The sequence below is a fragment of the Amphimedon queenslandica genome, unplaced genomic scaffold (assembly GCF_000090795.2).
Source record: "Amphimedon queenslandica unplaced genomic scaffold, v1.1 AMPQUscaffold_13143, whole genome shotgun sequence".
NCBI classification, from domain to species: Eukaryota; Metazoa; Porifera; class Demospongiae; order Haplosclerida; family Niphatidae; genus Amphimedon; species Amphimedon queenslandica.
The window spans coordinates 50453-72080 of record NW_003546621.1 but is presented as its reverse complement, the minus strand read 5'-3'; the positions used below and the strand labels follow the sequence as shown (position 1 = coordinate 72080).

Genomic DNA, 21628 nt, shown 5'->3' with positions numbered 1-21628 from the left:
GATGATTTGTATCAATTTATGCATATTATTTGCATTTGAATTATCTCATTGTCATTAGATTTTAAAAACAAAGAAGCTAAATGTGTACATGTAAGTATTCAAGCGAAGTGTTCTTTTTTAAGATGAGTCATCCACTAAATTCCTAAAAAATTGCATCATAATTGTAAAATGATTTCAATGAACTAACTTTGTGTAAATCTTCAAATGCTCTACTTGCATGCAATTTGACACTTTCTCCAGCTTTTTTGAAATATTCACTTGCCACTTGAGAAGATTCAGTATTGCCTTTGTTACTACCACTCTGGTTTCCATGGATATACTCTTCAGTAAGTGCACTATACAGTAATTGATTTACTATGTTTAATCATAGCATTAATTACCTGTCAAGTGGGTTATCGACATCAGGACACATCAACAGTCCATAAATGTAGCTCAGTATTTCTCTCATACTGGTGGAGGGTGTGTATGACTCTCCAAGTATTGCATGACATATCCTCCCACTGCTGCTACTAACATTGCAATGATATATCTAATAGTTTTAAATAATAAATTATGTTTGTGTGTAATGTGACCATACTGGTGTAAGAAATCGTATTTCAGGTTGGGTCAAAGGATATTTTTTTGGAAATTCAACACTTAGAGTATACACTCCTATAATAAGACACATTTTAATGTTTGTTTAATCATAATGATAGAACTAACCTCCTGCATAAGCACTTTTATCTGGGGCAGACATTAATACTTTCCATTTGTCATAGCTATGATTAATTAGTAATGTAATTCACTTATACATGCATATGGCCTTACCTTGTTTGACTTGGATAAACTGTTATACTGTGATGAGGATTATGCATGAACTCTCTAAGTTCTCTTATTATTCTTCGTTGCTGTGACTTGCTTGGTATTTCTTTTAGCTGATCTATGTGGCTTAAAATTTATGCAATATTAAAACTTTTTATCAAATGAATTTACGTTTTCATTGAGTGTGTCTTCACATTGTGAAATGAGTCAATGTAGGTTGATTTAAAGCTAGCCTCTGTCTCATATGGATAACGATCAATATCTTGTAAATCTCTTAAATTAGCCTGTATAAAAGGGAATTATATTACTTAAAATGTCTTATTGTATTATAGTATACTGAAGATTGTTTAAAGCCCCTTTCACTCAGTGAGAGCATTGCATCTAACTCAAAGTATCTGAGTGCTTCCTGCATTGTTTTAGGGAGAACGCATACACCTCCTATGATAAATTATGGTTAAAAGTCAAAATTTTGTGACAGCAGTTGAAACCTGTTGCATGAGAGAATGCCTTTTGTACTTTATTGTCAGAGGGATGTGTCAACAAAACTGTATCCACAATTACACCAGCATCCTGTACATTATACATGCACATGTCACTTATTATTATTATTATTATTACTATTATTATTATGAAAATACCTTTGTGCATTGCAATGCATATTCATATGTCACACTGGAACCGTTGTATCCATCAGTTAGACACAATATCCTCCGCCTTAAATGTATTAGTAAAATATACTATAATTGATGGTAATTTTAGAAGGACTGGAAAACTGCTAAATATTTTGGTGATTGGTAGCTTTTAATTTGGTGAATTAGTGGCCATGGAGCACAAGCAAAAATATTGGGTTATTTTGGTGAATGGCTATGAAAGCACTAAATCCCCCCCTTGAAAAAAAACAGTATATATGTATATAGTTTTTATCACTTACCTTTTACAGTTGAATCTTTTAAGTTGCTGAACAGCATCAACAATAGCTGCTGTCAATTCTGTTGAACCATCTAGTTCAACATCTTCCAAACTAGTCTGAGTAATTATGTCCACAAAATGATAATTACAATGTATATTCCCAGATTTTACCTCAAATTTTTCTGTATTTTTGCTAATTTCTAATGCAAGAATAACATCTGATCCAAATATAGTTAGTCCCAGTGCATGGTGCAGCTTATATGCCAGAGTACGTGTTGCAAAACTATTAAACAAGTGTTTAGCAGCAACAAGCCTTGTCATTTTTCCAGTTCTAAAGTGTCTCACACTAAATTTCAACAATGAAGTATGTACACTTACTCTTCAAAAACTCGAGAACCCATGGAACCACTGTGGTCAAATAAAACCTTTTATGGCATGACACAGAGCCATGAACTATATGTACGTTTATAATAAGTTTCATACCACAATAGCTTCTTCTGTGTCCCATTGTATACTTTCTTGTGGTGCAATCACAGCAGACTTTCTAATTTTCCTTGATAGTGTGATGCAATTAATCAATGTATAGTTACCTTATTTCATTGTAATTTTGAATTTCTTCACTGCCTTTACTGATTACTTTTTTAATGTCAGAGGTAACTTGCATTTCAAGGTCACTTGATCTAAATGTTAATGTGCAGCCAAGTGTGTGCAGCTGAATATTAATATGATTGTTATTTCTAACTTTCCAATTTTTTCGAGCTCTTTTTTTGGTATCACTTGTTGATAGCCACTTTCAGCATCAGCACATGCATTGTAGAATCTTCTTTTTTCATCTGAACTTTTTGTTGAACCAAGAAAGTAGATTAGATGTGCTGTTAAGATTTTGTCTATAATAATACTAAACTTTATTAGTTTTTAACCTTCAATATTGTAAGTTATACATTCATCCCCGCTGTATAATCCTTGAGGATTCAGTATATGTAACTCGGCTAAAGATTGTAGCATGTCAAACCATTTAAAAGATATATCCACCTTTTTACAAACTCTTGATGCATACAAGTAAAATAAATACTATCAAGAGTAGATGTTCTTTATATTATTATAACTGACTTTGGTATTTCATTCCTTGGTGGATTTGTCCACACACATACTTTTGTATCAGTTTCCCACGGAAAATACATGAGAAGCTTAGCAGTCTCGATATCTTCCTTTAATTGTTCTTTTGTAATTCTGCCTAACTGTACAAACTCATCACCACCTGCAATAATTATATTAAAGTGCACATGCTGCCATATTGTGGTACCATACTTTCAATTTTGGCTAAGATGTTTTCTTTATCAAAGGGACCTTGTGTCATATCTACATCTACACGAACTGGTTGATGTATCCTTGTTCCTGATAAAGGGCACACTAGTGAGCAGTGTTGTGTTTCAACATTTACTGTGCATGCCTCTTGAACATCCTTGAATTTAAAAGTATGTGTTAATTTGTTATAAAATTGTATTTTGCTTACATGTGACTTATGAATCAGCATAGAGAAAGTATAATCTGAATATTCAAAGATATGATCACTGCTCACTATATTCAATGCGAAAAACTGATAGCTTTACAATTATTGCAACCTCATACCTGTAGCAAAAGCTTCAAGAATTGTTTTGAAAAGCAAATAGAAACCCTCAATTAATGCTGTCTGTATAAAGAAAAACAGATACATCATTAGTTGTAAATAAAACTCATACCCAGCCTGATATTGTGAGAAATGAAAATTCTTTCAGATTCTGTAATGCATAGACCAAAGGAGGGAAATCAGTGAATGTCATTAAGTAAGACAGGAATTTTTCAAAGTCATACTCTTTGTTATAGGGCTGACGTGAACACTGCATGTACATAATACAGTAATAATTATTGTACATGTGTAGAACTTTACATACAATAAACTTAAGTATTGAAAAAAATTTTGTGATCCCTGACTTTGTTTGTGGAACCAAAAAATTGTAATTTTTGCTGCCATAATCAGAGGAACGAGGCTGAACTATTTCTAATGGGTTTCTCAATACAACTCTAATATGATCCTTATCCTTTAATTCTGTAAATGCTGTCATCCGCTCATGCATATATCCCCTCCTGTCAATAAAAGTAATTAAAGTTTACTAATAACTTTATATTTCACCTGACATAAAGTGACATAAATGGAACTTGTATGTCAGTCACACTGTAAACTTTTTGTGCAATGTCTTCCGGTGAATCACAATCCATGTATGCATTGACTGAGAAAGAGCCATGGAAAGGAGTTTCAATTATAAAAGTTTCCTGACCTGATTATTATATAGATTTCAATTGGTACATTATAAAGAGTATCTTATTAAAATTACCAATATTATGATCCAATTCAGGTAAAGAAACAAATTCCTTCATTTGTGGTTGCTTCTTTGACCTTCTTAATACATAAAATAAATCACCATCCTTTATATTCCAAGACCTTAGTGTGCCTATATAGCATATATATTAGCTAAAGCCATAATACCATAATACCTTGTCCAGTTATTTCATTATTCTGTAATGGGTATCCATGACTTGAATATAGCTCAATTGTTTCTTCTTGAGGAATTTTGTTGTCACTACATATCATACTTGTAATTTCATCCAGCTTCATTGATGGTTTTATTTTGACAAGCTTCATTTCAGCTATATCATTTGCAAAAAGATCAGAATTGCAATAGATGTATCTTATATATATTTCAGTGTCTTGATCAAAGTCGTCGTTAGTTTCATCAGACTGCAGAGTTATTGATTGATCTTTGTGGATATACTTCCATAGCCTTCTTTTGATTACATCATTGACATCTAAATCTGCATAAACATTAAAAGTAATAGATCTCTAAGTTACATTAATTACTAATTACCATCAAGATCTGCCTTTTCCAAAAACTCAAAATCAGCAATTTTTTTAAAACCTTTTTTCCAAAGATGAGGGATTATTTTATCCTCTAAATCAATCTCATCTACTCCAGAATCTATAAGGTGTTTTTGTAGCACTTCCATAAATACTTTGGCCTGTTCAACCATAAATATTGTGTCCAGGGTTCACTCTCGATGGCAAGACGGCCGAAGACTGATAGTATCTGACATTATGCGTGATAATTATACTAGTCGAATTTACAGCGGATGCTTTTTGGGCGTTATAATTATAGATCTATTGCGACTTTGTGTGGGAGAGGCTAAACTGCCTTAAATATAAAAACCAAAAAGCTTGCTAAATTTCGAGATAAATCTAGCTACAGGGTTATTAGATACTCGTTATGGCTACTAAAAATGGTGTTGGTGGCGGTGACGGAAATCAGGGTGCTCGAGGTAGTGGTAGCAGCAGCAATGATCGAGCCAGTAGTGGTGGTGCGGGTGGCAATCCAAGTACTAAATCAGAAAACCGTTATGACAGAAACAAAGTACTACAATACCCGGTCATGATACTTTATTGCTCATGATTCTAAACCCTTTAGTTGCAAATGGCTATTTCTATAGTTACATCTCTCCTAGGAGATCCACAACTGGCAGCAAAATCTAGACCTAAATCTCTAACAACAATTGAGGTATCATATAATGTTTAAACTTGATAGGATTGTTTAACCAGGTTGGGTATATTTATCATCTCAGTATAGACTATAGATATAACTGCACTAATCTAGTAATAATAAAACAAAAATAGGCAGGTTTTAAGAGTTTTGAGCTGCAGCCATGCATTTGTATGCACATGCACAGCCCACATTGAAGAATGCCTTTTTCATTTTGGAAGATATTCAATCCACAAAGAAACTAAACTCCAAAAGAAATTCACCCACATTATCCTCATATTTGCATGCATGGGCATTGAACTATGATAGAATTAAGAGTCAAAATTTATACCTGTCTTTGCCTGTCATAGTAAATTGTAGCAGCAACTTATTGGAGCATATTAAAAGCGTGCAATGTTACTAAACTTAATTTATTCTGCATTTTTAGACAATATTATTTTGTTTGTTGTATAGGAAATGAAAGTTATTAATTTAACTTTCAAGCAATTATCACCCTTGACTAATGACTTTATAAGGAGTTTGAAACAGCCAAATGATTTCTTTGATATCATTGAGAAAAAATATTGTCAGTACTATGATTGTATCATGAAAATTGTTACTTTTGGCAAAGTATGACTTAAATTTTTCTGCATGGGCACATATTATATATTTTATACACAGGTACTTAAATTTGATGTTAATATTGAAGTGGCATTCAATGATTTAAACGAATTGATAAAAAAGCAGTTGGAAGCTTTTCAAAAATATCCTAGTACTAAAAGTATTAAAATGCTTCGTGAAGCAGCATTTACAGCTGTACAATCATCCTGCAATTTATTAAGATCTACTATGGAAAAAAGACTAGAAGCAATAGAAAAAAAGGTCGAGGTAAATATAATTTGTCTTGGTATAAATATTGTATAGTTCAGTAACATACAAGGAATATTTTGAGCTACACACTCACATTGTAAGCTATAACCTTATAATTAGCTATGCTATTATTTAAAAAATTAAAAAAATTAATTAGGTACCTTAACCCTCTACAAGATCTAACCTCTTAGACTACATCATTTCAAGGGTGCACATTATCATGATATTTTTAGGCATTACCATTACTTACCACTTACCAGGCTATATGGATGGAATTTATCATGTATTTTTAGTGAAATCTGACTTTTTCTTCCAATAGGTACTAATTCGAAAAACTGAAATACTTTCTGTATTACCAGAGAAAATCAAACCAAATTACCTTGATTGTGTAGTGACAACTGTACAAACTTTTTATGTAAGCCATATCATCTCATTTGTCATAATGCATTTGTTGGACTTTCATGAACCACACACATATAGTTTTTTTAATTTTACAATTTTTATTTGTGCCTCAGACTTTGCAATACATTTTTAAAAAGTAAGCTGGTGAGGATTGGTTATCACCATCCTAATGTAATTTTGAAAAATATAATGTTTTGCTTATTGCATTTGTCCTAATGTATATTTTTGAAAATATGCATGCTTAATAGTTTATTTATAAAAGGTGCTAAAATTTACAGCTTCTCTGTTTAGGACCTTGAACAAAGGATCAGTTTAGCTTTTGATGCTGCCAGTTTTAGTGAATACTTAGCAAAGATCACTGAAGCAATTGATTGTGCTGAGATCTTGACTAAAGGAACCTTACTGGTATTTGCTGCAGATTGTAATAATTACAAATTTATTACTTATTCAGTGTCTTCACTTTTATCAATTTGGAGTTGTATCCAAGGATGAAAATTTGATTAATCTCACTGGCTTCTATTCATTGGTTTCATGGATTGCAAGTGATGCATGCATCAATAATGTTAGTATTTTAGCCAATACATTACCAACCTGCTAATCATTATTTTAAAGAGCAATGTTTTACACAGGTTTGATAATTCATAGCTTCTAGATAAAATATGTATCAGTCTTGTTTAAAAAGATGTACAAATTTATTGCTCTGAAATGATGTATAGTAGTATTTAATTTTTAGCAGTTTGGTGATAACAGCTAGAATGCTTGGAATTACTGCTTATCAATTATAAATATTTGTAGGTGTATCTAGACTATTTTTGTCATTATTTTCCATTATATGCTACTGCTGTTTTAAAACAGTTATCTAAAGATGCTGTTGAAAAAGTATGATTGCTAATTTTATTGTAATATACATAATAATGCATACTTTTTATAGATGGAAATTATAAAGAACAACATTCAAAAGAGGAAAAAATTAGTTGATAATAAAAAAACAGCAGCTGAACTCAAAAAAATTTTATCTGTATCTTTTATTGAATCATCTGATTTTCCAAGTTTTTATGAGGTATATTATTATAACTCTGCGATATATATTAATTAGTATTTCCATAGAAACTATGTCAAATTCTTGAAAGCTTTCACAAATTTGTGAAGAACTGTAACAGTTTCTGGTTTAATGGTGGTGAACCAGCTAAAGTTCGAATTAAACTTGTTCAGGACTTTGCAGTTGCATTAGAGTAAGTGCTGTGCACAATTGTTCAGTGCTAAGTTTATTAATAATTATAGGTCAGAATTTCATGATATCCAATTGAATAATTTTAGAAAAAAAATTAAGTTGTTAGATCAAAGCAAAATACAACAGTCTAATCCTAATTCAGATCTCCTTGCTATAATAAATTATTCTCAAAATTGTTTAGACAGTCTTGCTTTTTTGAAACAGATAGACATATCATATCAATCTATCAGTGAGCGTTATGACAAAGTAAAGCCAGTCAATTTAATCACAAATAACTGACATTATATATCTCCTAGATGAATGAATATGAAGAGGCATCAATAACAGCTCTTACAAATGCATTAGAGTTTTCTCAATCTATGGATGACATTGGAAGTTTAAATGAGCAAATATCTAGTTTCAAAAAATCATTGATGTTAGATATTTATTGCTCTAAATGTAGCAAAGAAAACTTAGAAACTGTAATAATCCAGGTGAATGCATTGATAAAAGAAATACAAGAGGCAGCTAGCTCATTATTTGGTAAACATTGGCATTAACATAAATAACTTTACACTTTTTACCATGTAGATAAGAGAGATATGGTACATAACTTAATAATTTGTATAATTGACACTTAAAATTTTATAGTATCCTCCTCAATTAAGGGATTTAATAAAACCTCAAGGGTAAGAACCAATTTTTTGTACTTTAATTTTTGCTGTTTTAGAAATGATTTATTAAGTACACATACAACTTTCAATTTTAAAGTCATAGTAAGAAAAGAGGATTGGAAACTTGAAGAAAATACAAATTTCTACATTGCCATGGCATTTTACATCCCAAACCATGGTGAACATATCTTAAAATTAGAATTTCGTCCTTCAAAGTTAGTAGAATTATTATGTATTTTTTCAACATTTTAATAACATAGTATTGAACCAGAATATTCAATAATGTCATGTGGAGTGGCTATTAAACGGAGCTTTCAAAAGTTGTATTATAAATACTTATTATTTCCTTATTACAAGACACCAGCAGAGCTAATATTCATTCAGAAGCCACAATATGAAGAAGCATCTTGCTGTTACAGAGTATTGGACGTACCTCGAAATATAGATAAAAAAGAGGTTTTTGATAGTTGTATCTATCCTCAGGTACCTGATAAAGAGCAAGGAAGACTCAGCAAATGGTGGCATGGGACAACATTAAAATTACCTGCCAGTTCACATAGTTTAGATTTTTGTGCACAAGCACATTTGGGAAAAGAATATGATAATATTAAGCAGTGTGAAATTGGAGATGCTGTTTTAGTCTGTGAAAAGATTCTGTCTGTTCATCAGTGCTTATCAAAAGCATACAAAGTTGACACTAATAGTATTAATGAAGAAATGGCTTTTTATAATTCAAATGCTTCTCAGGTATAAGAATCATTAATACTATTTTACTTTATACATGTGCAGATAATTCAAAGTCAATTAGAATGCTTATTAGCCCAAGTTGAAACTTGTGATTATCCTTCAAAAATTATTTCTGGGATAGTATTATGTCGATGTCTGGTAAAAATATCTCCAAAGAGACTGACGCCAGAAGTAATTACTACGCTTCTCTCAACAATGACAGTAAATTATGACAGTACTAAATCATGTTACTTGGAGTTTGAGATTGTTAAAAGTGCAATTAATACTTCAAAGTAAAATTTAATTAGATGTAATTATATTCATTATTATTTTCTTAATTAATGCAGATGGTTTATTGAATCTTTACATGTATGCATATCAAAGGCTCCTTTAAGAAGCTTTCCATATGTCCTGAAAGTATTGCCTCTTTATCACTGGTTTTGTGAAGAATTTAGCAATTCTTCTTTAATTCAACTTAATTATGATGCTGATTTGCTTTCTCAAATGATTGAGGGAAAAGATAAACGAATACTGCCTTTGTCAATAAATAGCAGGTATAACACTATCATGGTTAATGCTTTAATTATTGTATGTATACAGTGACCTTATTAATGCAATTACTCAATTGGAACCAGTTCAAATTGAAAAAGATCCCTTACTGCAAATACAGTTGGTCAAGATGTCATCTAAAGTTGCACATTTTAGTTATTTGATGAAGTATGTAGCTTTGCAAATCATACTTGTTGATCTTGGGGTGAAATTAAAGAGTAAAGTAATAATTATGATTATTATGAGATTTTGTAATTTTATTATAAAATAAGGCAAATGTTGAAGAAATCACTGAAGTAATTTCTCTGTTATGGCAGACAAAGGACAATCTCAAGTAAGTCCAAAATTTTTATATAATAATTATACTTTTTGGTACCTGATCACAAATTTTATTGCAATATAAAATAATGAAATTGTGTATTTAAAAAGGTTATATGTGTTTGAACTTTTTTGAATGCCTCTCACTGTAATTTTATGACTTATTATAATTTATAGTGTTCACCCCGATCTATTAAATTGCCTCAAATTTTTGTTCAACTCATTGGATTTCATTGCAGTAACACTTCATGCCCTTGGACAAAAAGGAAAAAATGCTGTTGTAGCAACACTGAAGCTTTTATTGCTTGCAGTTGATGGTTTGGATAGTAGTAAAAAGAAAGAACAACTTCAGCATGTTGTTCCATTTATTAGAAATTGGGCTATTGTCAATATTGGTGAAAAATTTTCGTATGGACGTGAGACAGGTGTTCAAAAAGAGTACCAGGTATGTAAATAATAGTTTTAATGCTCATTAAATACTATATTTGTAGTTTTGGGCTGACATGTATTCTTTTGCTGATAATAGTTTAGAATGGAAAAAAATTATTCAAGAAACAGTGTTTGCTCGCTTTGATAAAGTATTTATTTCATAGACTAACTGTATAATTATAATATTTTACAGATCCAATCATTTGAATTAATGGTAAAATTATTTAATAAGTTAACTACTCTAGTGACTGATCATGACATTATTGATGTTACAAGAGATTGCTTGGTGGCCCATATTTCTTCAGCTACAGACAAGGCATGGAATTCTGTACATGCATTTATCATTAAGCCCAACATACACTATGCAACATTTGTTTGCACACCAAATGTTGCATAATGTATGTTGGGCTTTACATTAATTATTTTAGGACCTGCAACTTGTTGCTGGGGGATCAGTAAAAACACAGAGTATTTTGACACATCTTATTGATGTAAAATTTCCTTCTTTGCCAAATGATATTAACACTCTTTTTGAATGGGATATGTGGCCTGTCATATTAAAAGGATTAAGTATGATATAAGTTGTTGCCATGATATATTTTATTTAATTACCTATAGGTAATATACAGTCTGATGAGCCTCAAAGAATATGTAAGCATGTTAGAGGTATTCTAGAAGACTTATGTAGTGATATAAAATCTGGAAATGTAACTGTTGAAATGTTGTTACACCTGAAAATGAAATGGAATGCATGTATAGTCCAAATGATGTCTACATTATCTGTAGATCAACATAGATTTCTTGATGATATGAGATTTGCAAACAAAAGAGTTCATACATTAAAAATATTTTTGCTTCTTGTAAAAGAATTCGCCTCTTCAATTCCTGAAGGTATAAGCTTATATCTAGTGATAGATTATATTGGTGTTTTTATTTGTGTATGTCATTCATTGTTATAGGCTTATCTAGTCTGTTGGTTAAAGCTAATGATCTGTTAAAAAATCATCAGGAATACCTTATAAAATCTCTTTGTAACTATGATGATGGAGAGTGGGATTTCCCCCTATTTCCTGAAGCTAAAATGATCACACCAATGCTAGTCCAGTTTGCTGTTATGAATTCAGAGGGATTTAAAAACGATATTTTTTATTACAAAAAGAAGCAACTGGAAAAAAGTGTAACTCAGGAATCATCATTGGAAGATGTGTGTGAGTCTTTTTGGGTACCTCTATTTGACCACTGCTGCACAGTTGCAGATGAATTGAAAGAAGAAACCATTACATTAAGTAACCTTAGTTCGCTTTTTGGAAGCACAGAATCTGCTGATTCTGAAAAAACTATAGAAAGACTTCTATCTGCTGTTGAGAAGTGTCATGCACAGTGTACTAAGGATATTGGCTTATTAGCTGATCTCTCTATTCAAAATGATATACATAAGCTAGCAACATTTATAGAGTCTGAACCTTTAAACATGCAGTGGGTAAAAAAGCTTGGAAAGAAAATAACTGACTGGAGCAATGTTCAAGCACTTTCTGCCGAAGCTGATTACTTAATGGAAATCATAAAAGCTTACGATTTAAATCAGTCACCAATTTATCGCTTTTCAAAACAAGTAACTGATTAATATAAATTATGAAAGACAATTTAATATTTTAATGTAGGGTATTCATGAACTTCTTCAACAGATGCTTAAATCTGTCACTGATGATGATAATAAAGTTTTATTATTTTTAAAGAAAATCAGACTCGTTGATGCTGAAATAAAGGAGTCTGTGAAAGAGTTAGGACAGTGCAAAGATTTAAGGTCATTTATTAAAAGTAAAAGTAAAGGTAAGTTAGTATCCTTTAAGAAAGTAATGACTAGAAGATTTACAGATGTCAGTGAAATGGAAAGATTTATTCAAATTGCACTTGATATTGTTGCTGGAGATGGAGCTGAAATGCAAGATCGATTGATTGATTTGTCTGAATTGTGTGGAAAATTTTACCCTTTGCTCTATCAACTAGATTCCACTACTGAAGCTCAAGATGTTGACACAATTCAAGCACTTTTTCAACAAACATGGGAGTCACTAAAAACACACGGTGACCCACTTACCTTAACGGTATTAATAATGCTTTGATTCCTAATTTGAATTATTTTTAGAAATCATGTATCTCCAATGTCGAATGGTATAAATTCATTGGACAGCTACAAGGAGCTGGAGAACAAGGAACTGTAAAGCAACTCAATGATCTTAATGAACACGGAGAGTATACAGTATCAACCACTAAAGATGTACAAGAATGCACAGTGTCACTGACAATCAATTCAGTTGATCCTCATATTTCAAAGAAGTTCTGGACACTTGATGACTTACATGAGATTGAAAGTAAGCTTGTTCTAATAACTCGTCAAACATCAAAATGGGTGGATGCCAAAAATTTATTTCAAGAGGTAATTAATTGAAAACCATTTCAAGTATGTTGTACTTTTAAAATTTGTCCAAAACTTTCATAGATGTTAAGTAGAGTTTGTCAAATTTGTGATGTGGTTCAAAAGCTAAAAGAATATGGTCACATGAAGTACTTAGTATGGCAGAGAACACTTGCATGTTCTGATTTTGTGAGTGATCTAGCAAGTCTTGATAAACAAATAGAAGAGCTTGAGCAAACTCTTAGCAAATGGATAGGTTATGTTTGGAGATGTAGACATCAATACTCTGAGCTTAATTATTACAAAACCAATCAACTCATTGTTCTAAGGGAAGAATTGACAAAAGTTGATCAAGATGAGAACCATGAAATTAGCCTTCAAGTATTTCACTTATTGAACAGTACAATTGGGAAGCCTTTAGAATCTGAACTTATTGTTAGAAAAGCATTGAAAGGAGATGTTTCTCTTGATGATGAAAGTTTAAGTGTTAAAGAAGAATTCACTACAACAGAATCAGCACCACCACCTGTCCAATCAGTAGAAACAAATATTGAGCCTGAAGAGATTTCAAAAGTTTCTCAGTCTTTGGCCAAAGTTCGAAGTGATGATTGTATGAATAAGCTTTATGAAGAAGCAGATGTATTGGGGTATCCAGAGTATTTAATTCTTGAAGCACTTCTTAACCAAAATATTACAGATATTTTTGATATGATGGAATGGTATGATGAGTTGACTGATGATGATACTGATAAATATCAAAAAGAATGGATGGTAAATCATGTTGAAACCAAAAAGAACCCACTTTCTACAACTGAATCTGCCACTGATACCACCTTGTGTCATTCTTCACCAGAAGGCTTTAATGATATTGATATCAATCATGTGGCAAAGTATTTCTTTAAAAGAATGGAGAACAGTATATTTGAAAGGTATTTTTGAAGTTATGGTAATTATAATTTTAAATATTTATTATGATTATTTATTCTAGAACAACTAGTGTTGCTGATGAAACTGATTTTGTTTCATTGGAAAATTTGGGAAGGTGCTTACAAATCATTGCTGCTCGGCAAGGTATAATAATTATTATGAATAGTTTTGAATCAATACCTGTGTTATAGAATATCTAAAAGAGAGACATTTTTTGAAGCCATTTGAACAAGGGGTGCCTAACCTAGTTATAACTTCTGCAGGTATTAATAATAATTGCTTTATGATATATATATAAACTTTATTGTTATTGTTAGACAACATATTTATTTGCACTTTACAAATTTATTCTGCTGGTGACAATAACTCTTTACCTACCTTTGATGAAGTTTTTACTTGTTCCGAATCTACTACACTTGAAGAAGTAGCTATAGAAAGAATTATAATTGTGAAACATAATAATATCTATGATAGGTTACTATATTCTGGATGAGGGTACTCAGTAATCAAAAGAATAATCAGATTTATTGTTTACTTCATGGTGAAAAACTACCGTACCTTATTGCTGAAGAATCATTAGACTTACTAAAGTATCTGTCCCAAGGAAACGAAGGTATATTTGCAACAAAAATTTATAACAATTGCAGCAATTCTGAAAATTGTTTTATAGGGTATAAACTTGTGATTATATGTAGCAATGAAGAGGAAGGGAAATCAAATGTCATTTCTCGTCTCTATTCATATAGAAGAGAATGGAATCTTCCAACAGATGAAGATATGGAACAATTAGAGAAATTTTTGTGGCAGAATATAATTAAAATTAAGAGGAAAAGCTATATTGCACATGTTAATGCAGCTGATGTTGATACTGAAAGGTGAGTAAATTTTATAATAGATTTATCAATGAAGTTATCTATTACATCACTAAAAGCTCGCAAGTAAGAGTTTTTACATCAAAACAAGCAGGAGTTGGAAAATCATTATCAGTTAGAAAATTGAAGGACAAGCTTGTAAAGGTGTTTAGAGTGAATGGGTTAATAACAGAAAATCAAACTCAGAAAGCTATAGTTACTCTTCCACTGCATGGGCCTGTAGTGACTGCAGATGAAGTTCTCTCAATGCTATTGAAGGAAGGCTCTGACTTAAAATCTTGCATTATTCACTTAGATATTCCTATAAGGGTTAGTTTCTATTTTCTAGCTTATGTGTATACAATTAAGCCATTTTTAATAGCCATTATTTCGGTTTAAAATTTGGTCCTTGTTAAAAATTATGATATAGACAAAAAGCATAGGAATTAGAAAAAATTGTGTAAAAAAATTTGATTTTCACAACAAGCTATTAAAATTGCTTAGTTTAAAATTTATTCATTATTTTATGAGGGAATTTATTACAGTCAGACATCAGACATTTTCTGATCATTTGGCTCAATTGTCCGACCAGACTTTGTATTGTCTACCAATTTGCCTAAACAAATGTAATTCTTAAAATAATATTATAAATTTCAATTAATTATTAAAAGCAATTTAACATAATAATCAATAAATTATGTTAATTATGTTTCTACAAGCATGCTAGCTAAACGGCATGCTTCATGAATAGTTTAATTAAAGTATAGTAGAAGGCATTTTGAAACAATATTAAAATTCATTAAAAAATACAAATTTGTTTCAACCCAGCTCAAAGTTGATACTGTATAACGGGTTATTTTTGGGGTGCTTTCTTTTTGTGGCTTTGTGGTTTTGGGGCTTTACCATTTTACAGCCACAAAATTATTGTGCCATCCCTTTACAGGCTATGTAAAATGTCAACCATTGTAAAAAAATCCAGTTTGATCAGAATCAGCTCAAAGTTGATAGGCAACATAAAAACATGTATGTGTATCAAAAAAGTATAAAAATCAAGAATTCTCTGCCAGTCATTTTTGGCAAAATTTGGCCAAAGACTCTGCACTATGAATCCTACTTAGTAACACTAATAAGGGTATTATTCCCAATTTTTGAGCAACTTGACAATCCAATGACAAAAGGCTACATGAAGACTATGCCAAAATTCCTGTCCAATCGTTTTACTGAAGTGACAGATCAAATTAAGCTATGTTCAGGAACAAGTTTGAATGTAATTTCAGGCTCTGCAAGTAGCCACTTAAAATACTTAATTGTGTAAGGAATACCGTATATCATTCTAATCAATTTATGATAGGTGCTTCGAAGTATTGATGACATTATATTCAGTCTTCTGATACTTGGTGGATTGACTGACTCTAAAGGAAATGTTTGGAGAACCCATCCTTCCCAACTATATGCAATTGAATTGACATTACCCTCAACTAAAGTAAACTAATCTCATAGTTAATTATATATTACTTTATTTTCTAGTCTTATATTTGGGAGTTTTCTCAGACCAGAAGAGTTATAAACCTACTAAAGTTGTTCCCTAATACGGAATGTCCAACTCCCAAACAATTATGTGATTTAATGACTGAGGGTTAGCTAAGCTTGCTTTTATACATTTTGGTTATTATGTCTCATAATTTCAGACTCAGTTGCAATTGAGCTTCGAACTCCTATGTATCAAAGAGTTTATCAATACTTGCGATTGTTGGAGCTGGAAGAATATTCCAAACTTGAAAAATTCATATTTGTTGGTACACTAGAAGGGTCGGATAGAGAATGTCTGGATACCATTATTAGGTTAGACTCATCATAATGGTTTTTTATTAAAAATTCTAAACAATGTTTAGACATAGCAATATTTCAATTCCAACATGGAAGGAAGTTCGTCACTTTGTTTGGTTTCTGAACATACAGTTGAGTGCATGTGAGCAATCTAACATCATCAAAAGAGTACCAGGACTAAGAACTTTCGTTGTTGATTTTATGACAACAATGTCACGTGTAAGTTAAAATGATTCTTGGTATGTATAATTGTTTAATTTTTATAGGATTTTGCTACATCTTCAATGTCAACTGAAAGTACTGATAATATTCTTAACCAACATGTGCCTAGGAGACGTTGGGATGAAAGGTATAAGAGAATATAAGCATACTTTAATTAATAATTATCTTTTAGCATGCATCCATATCTCTTCTTCAACAAAAACAGAACTTCTGTCACTCATGTTGGTCTTCAATTTGAAACAAAAAATTCTCAGATTGTCCTTCAAGACACATATACTCAAAAAGAAATTAAAGCTGACATAGCTCCTGAATTGTTTGACTTTCTCACAAAATCTGTAAAAATTCCCCTCCAAAGTACTAGGTATGTAAATAGTAAATCTAATCTTAAACAATACAATATCCTCTGCACTATACATGCCTATTGGAGTAATGTTCAGAATCATAACTTTGACTTCAATCAGCTCAAACTAGATGTAAAACATCAGATCATGTATGTGTATCAGAAAAAAATTTTTAATGGAAAATTCTGTTTTATCCATTTTTGGCAAAATTTTGCTAAAGTTCCTTGTAATGTAGTACATGGTCTTTGGCCCAATTTTGGAGCAAACATAAAAATTCATAATAAATATAATTTTACACATCATCATAACATGTATCAGAAAATTTTTATAAAAATTGAGAATTTTCTCCTTACCATTTTTGACAAAATTTGGCCAAAGTTTTTGTACCAGGACTTTGGCCAAATTTTTGAGCAACTTCAAAAATTTATAAAATCCATTTTTGATCAGAATTTTGCAAACTTTCAAATGGAGAATTCTTTCATAGCCATTTTTGACAAAATTTGGCCCAAGATCATGTACTGTAGTACATAATTTTTGAGCAACTTTTAAAAATTTATATAAAATCCAATTGTGATTGGTATCAGCTTAAACTAGGTGTGCAACATCAGAATATGTATATGTATCTGAAAAATTAATGTAAATGGAGAACTACCCTCATAGCTATACATGTAGTGTTACTGAGGTAGATTGAGAACATTTACCCTGATAATTCCAAATATATTCCGTTTAGGCTTCAGCCTCAATTACAATTACACTTCTGGTAATTGTAATATGTAATGAAGCCTCTAATTACAATCACAAATATTTTTATTTTTTGTAGCAACTGCTCTGAAAATGAACTAGATCTAATTGAAAGATTATTGGAATTTATGAACATTAAAACTGATGAAATTAAATCTCCAGATGAAACCTATGTTCTTACTCAAGATAATTTAACAAAAATAATGGCCATTCAGACACGATTCAGGTTTCACAACAGTTTAGGTATTATGGTTACTTATTTAATTTATTCAGATGCCAAATACCAGTGGTTTTAATGGGTGAAACAGGATGTGGTAAAACTCATTTAATTCGTTTCATGTGTAAATTTGCGACTTACAACAAACCAATGAAAAATATGTTCATCCTTAAGGTGCAAATGATTATTTTTAATTTTAAACTATTATGTAATATGACAGGTTCATGGTGGAACAACAGAGGAAGACGTTATTCAGTGTGTCAATGAAGCAGAAACAGCCGCATTGGAAAATAGGAAGCATAAGATTGATACTGTAGTGTTTTTTGATGAAGCTAACACTAGTGATGTCATTAGTCTTATAAAGGAAATTATGTGTGATGGGAGATGCAGAGGAAAACTGGTTCCTCCTTTTTTGAAGTTTGTAGCTGCTTGTAATCCATATCGAAAGTAATTGCAGTTCATTTCTATTTTCATAAATTATTATTTTTTTATAGACATTCTCATGAGATGATAAAGAAATTAAGAGGAGCTGGATTAGGATGGCGAGATGAAGAAGCAAGTAACAATGCAGAAAAATTAGGTATAATATTTGTACAAGATTAAAATACAATTGCCAAATACTATCTATTATTCTAAACAGGAGAAATACCTTTAAGAGATTTAGTGTATCGAGTATTAGAATTACCCGACAGTATGAAAGCATTGATTTATGATTTTGGGCAATTAAAATATGAAACTGAAAGGGACTATATTTTACAAATGGCACGTAATAAGGTGCATAATGAACAGAAAAATGACTATAATTTATGAGCTTTTTAGCTTCAAAAAAAAGATGAAGTTTCTCATGATTGTGTGATTGCTATTGGTGAAGTATTAGCAAAATGCCAAGATTTTTCAAAACAAATGAAAGTAAATATTATCAATTTGATTTTCTAAGTGAACCATATTGTCTAATAGGATGAGTGTAGTTTTGTGAGTTTACGTGATGTAGATCGAGTTCTTGTACTATTTATATACTTTTTGGATGTATTCACTGATGTGTTTCAAGTATGTAGACTACTGGGTAGTCCTAAAAGTCATACCATGATTAATTTTAGATTAATGGTCACGATAATGTGGACAAAATTACCCAATCATTATTACTAGCACTTAGTGTAGCATATTTGGCAAGAATGGCTTCACGTGATGCATTTATGACTAAAGTTTTAGGATGCATCAAACCACCACTTCATTTTGTTGATTTGCTACAATATAAAAATATTGTAAAAAAGTAAGCTTTTCTTGTCTTGTTAGTATTAAAAATTATTTTTAAAAGGTATCAAGAAAAACTATTAGATTGCATGGAAATTGAAAATAATATAGCTAAAAATGCTGCTCTAAGGGAGAACATATTTATGATGTTTGTGTGTATTGAGTTGCGTGTTCCACTATTTCTTGTTGGGAAACCTGGAAGTTCTAAATCGTTAGCTAAAGCAATCATCGAGAATTCATTAAAGGGAAAAAATTCAAAAAAACAACAATGAAGCAGTTCAAACAAGTATGTGCAACATATTGTAAATAATTTATTACTATTTCACAATAGATCCATCTTCATTCCCACCAATGCAGTGGGTTATCAACTCCTGCTAGTATTACTGAAGTATTTGTGAATGCCAAGAACTTTCAGGAAAAAAGAGACACAACAACATTTGTATCAGTAGTTGTACTGGATGAAGTTGGTTTAGCTGAAGCATCACCTTACCTTCCATTAAAAGCATTGCATCCATTGCTTGAAGATGGAACTGAAGGATCTGGAAGTGATGATCAAGTGAAATGATTATTGTTTAATTTTAAAAGTAATATATGTACTCCAATACTTAGCGTGTTTCCAGAGATAAAAGGGTGGCATTTATTGGTATATCAAACTGGGCTCTTGATCCTGCTAAGATGAACAGAGGAATCATGGTGACACGTACTGAACCAAGCATTGTAGATCTTAAAGAGAGTGCCATGTACAAAAATGATCATTAATTGTTGAGTTATATTAAAATTTTTAGTGGTATATGTTCAGATAAAGGGAACAATGATCCAGTGCTTAATAGGCTAAGGATTTACTTTACTGAACTTGCAAGTGCATATAAAAGCATATGTGATCTTCAAAAAAGGGAATTCTTTGGACTTCGAGACTTTTACAGGTAAAATTACTTTCTAACAATAAATTTATACCTATGCAGTCTTATTAAAATGCTCTACTGGATGAGTGAAGAGACTGGTTCTATACTGACAAGACCACAACTTGAACATGCTGTGAGACGTAACTTTAGTGGCTTTGATGAGTTTGATACTGTTGCTAAATTTCAATTGCAGGAACTAAAAGTACTAAAAAATATTATCAAAAATTAGTGGTATCATTATTTGTAGGATAATGAATTAAAAATCATACAAAATTTTCCATGTCAGTTTGTAAGTTTTTAATACTTGTGCTCTGAATTTTTTTAATTTTTAATAATAGAAACAATTCAGGAATAAAGATGTTGTGATAGTAAAATGTTTTTCAACTGGGGAGTTTCTGTCCATTGATGAAAATGATGATGTTGTCTTTACAACTAATCAGTTAAGAAATGGTATGCTCCATAAATTTTTTAAAAATTTATATTCGTTTCAGCTCAGTTTATTATTCACATAAAAGAGAAGGGCAAGTTTTCATTACAGTGCATCTGCAAGAACTCATTGTGGCTTAAAGTCATGGAATCAAACTTGGTATAAACTCTTAATAATCACTTTATTTAAACTGTCATAACAAATAGGTCACATGTTCATATGATGAATATGATCTTCAATTGATACCAACACAAGGTATAATACTATGAGTATATGTAAGAGTTTCAAATTATTTATAATTTAGATAAAAAGGCTTCTTTGATTTGTTCCTATCAGCAGAAATTAAGTTCTGAGCAGCAAAAAAGTTTCACTCAATATCACCTGATTGCTCCAGTATTAATGATAACTAACTTTCATATTGTTTTACAAAAAATTTAGGATGACCCCATTACAAATCCTGATTACTCTTCTCTTGGTTTAATCAGTGCAAGTTTATCGAATAAAAAAACGACTTATCATGGGTATGACTATGGATATAATTCATACATTTTAATTTATTTGTTAATAATAGAGAAAGTCGCTATCTTCTATTTTTGACTCAAAACTACTCTTCACTTCAAGTTTTAAAGCATTATATTGTGACAAAGTGCTTGCAAGATTTCAACACCTCACAGACCTCACCAGAAAGCAGTATTCAACAAGCTGAGCCATTTGTTCTGTTTGGCAGTAGTTTTCCCAAGGACAAAGAGTTTGCCCAGGTATGAAAAGACTGAAGTAATAGTTCTAATTGAAAATAAACTATTATAGGTTTGCAGAAACATTAGTGAAATTAGGCTTTGTATGGAAAGTGGTCGTATGGTCATACTCTTGAACTTAGAAAATTTGTATGAGAGCTTGTATGATGTCCTTAATCAAGTACATGACTAAAAATTAGATATACCACATTATTTATATTTTTAGTACTACATCAAAAGTGGAGGACACAGATATGTTGACTTAGGTCTCAGGAGTAACAGAATGAAATGTACTGTTCATCCTAACTTTAAGTTGGTTTTATGTCATGCTGCTCT

At 31.2% G+C, this 21628-nt stretch overlaps 2 protein-coding genes across 2 annotated transcripts; one reads left to right on the top strand and one right to left on the bottom strand.

The window, feature by feature from the left end:
* Positions 1-15: 15 nt before the first annotated feature.
* On the bottom strand, positions 16-4841 carry LOC109584966 (uncharacterized). Its single transcript, XM_020000872.1, has 27 exons — positions 4614-4841; positions 4243-4560; positions 4083-4199; positions 3881-4025; positions 3642-3834; positions 3450-3587; positions 3340-3400; positions 3224-3288; positions 3019-3172; positions 2821-2968; positions 2631-2755; positions 2453-2582; positions 2301-2390; positions 2194-2254; positions 2089-2135; positions 1882-2041; positions 1733-1827; positions 1440-1515; positions 1290-1371; positions 1139-1239; positions 973-1085; positions 808-927; positions 703-758; positions 578-651; positions 381-529; positions 188-335; positions 16-142 (listed from the first exon to the last, which is right to left on the bottom strand). Exons 1-27 carry the CDS (start codon positions 4774-4776, stop codon positions 128-130), a joined length of 3144 nt encoding a protein of 1047 aa, XP_019856431.1. The 5' UTR covers positions 4777-4841; the 3' UTR covers positions 16-127.
* A 168-nt stretch (positions 4842-5009) lies between these two features.
* Positions 5010-19652, top strand: LOC109584956 (uncharacterized). The gene is made up of 52 exons (XM_020000864.1): positions 5010-5153; positions 5208-5297; positions 5733-5888; positions 5940-6146; positions 6448-6543; positions 6822-6935; positions 6982-7092; positions 7326-7409; positions 7462-7590; positions 7638-7762; positions 7812-8007; positions 8058-8283; positions 8332-8345; positions 8392-8429; positions 8471-8629; positions 8675-9161; positions 9204-9433; positions 9488-9694; positions 9741-9912; positions 9962-10023; positions 10185-10452; positions 10499-10585; positions 10630-10752; positions 10865-11006; positions 11055-11327; positions 11396-12048; positions 12098-12266; positions 12312-12541; positions 12583-12873; positions 12937-13781; positions 13841-13923; positions 13971-14042; positions 14097-14203; positions 14254-14392; positions 14450-14654; positions 14711-14960; positions 15982-16113; positions 16158-16266; positions 16319-16472; positions 16523-16676; positions 16724-16806; positions 16852-17040; positions 17841-17987; positions 18035-18152; positions 18199-18425; positions 18473-18558; positions 18619-18752; positions 18798-18887; positions 18936-19025; positions 19076-19248; positions 19294-19515; positions 19561-19652. The coding sequence occupies exons 1-51, from the start codon at positions 5010-5012 to the stop codon at positions 19499-19501; spliced, it is 9078 nt and encodes a 3025-aa protein (XP_019856423.1). The 3' UTR covers positions 19502-19515; positions 19561-19652.
* Positions 19653-21628: the final 1976 nt, after the last annotated feature.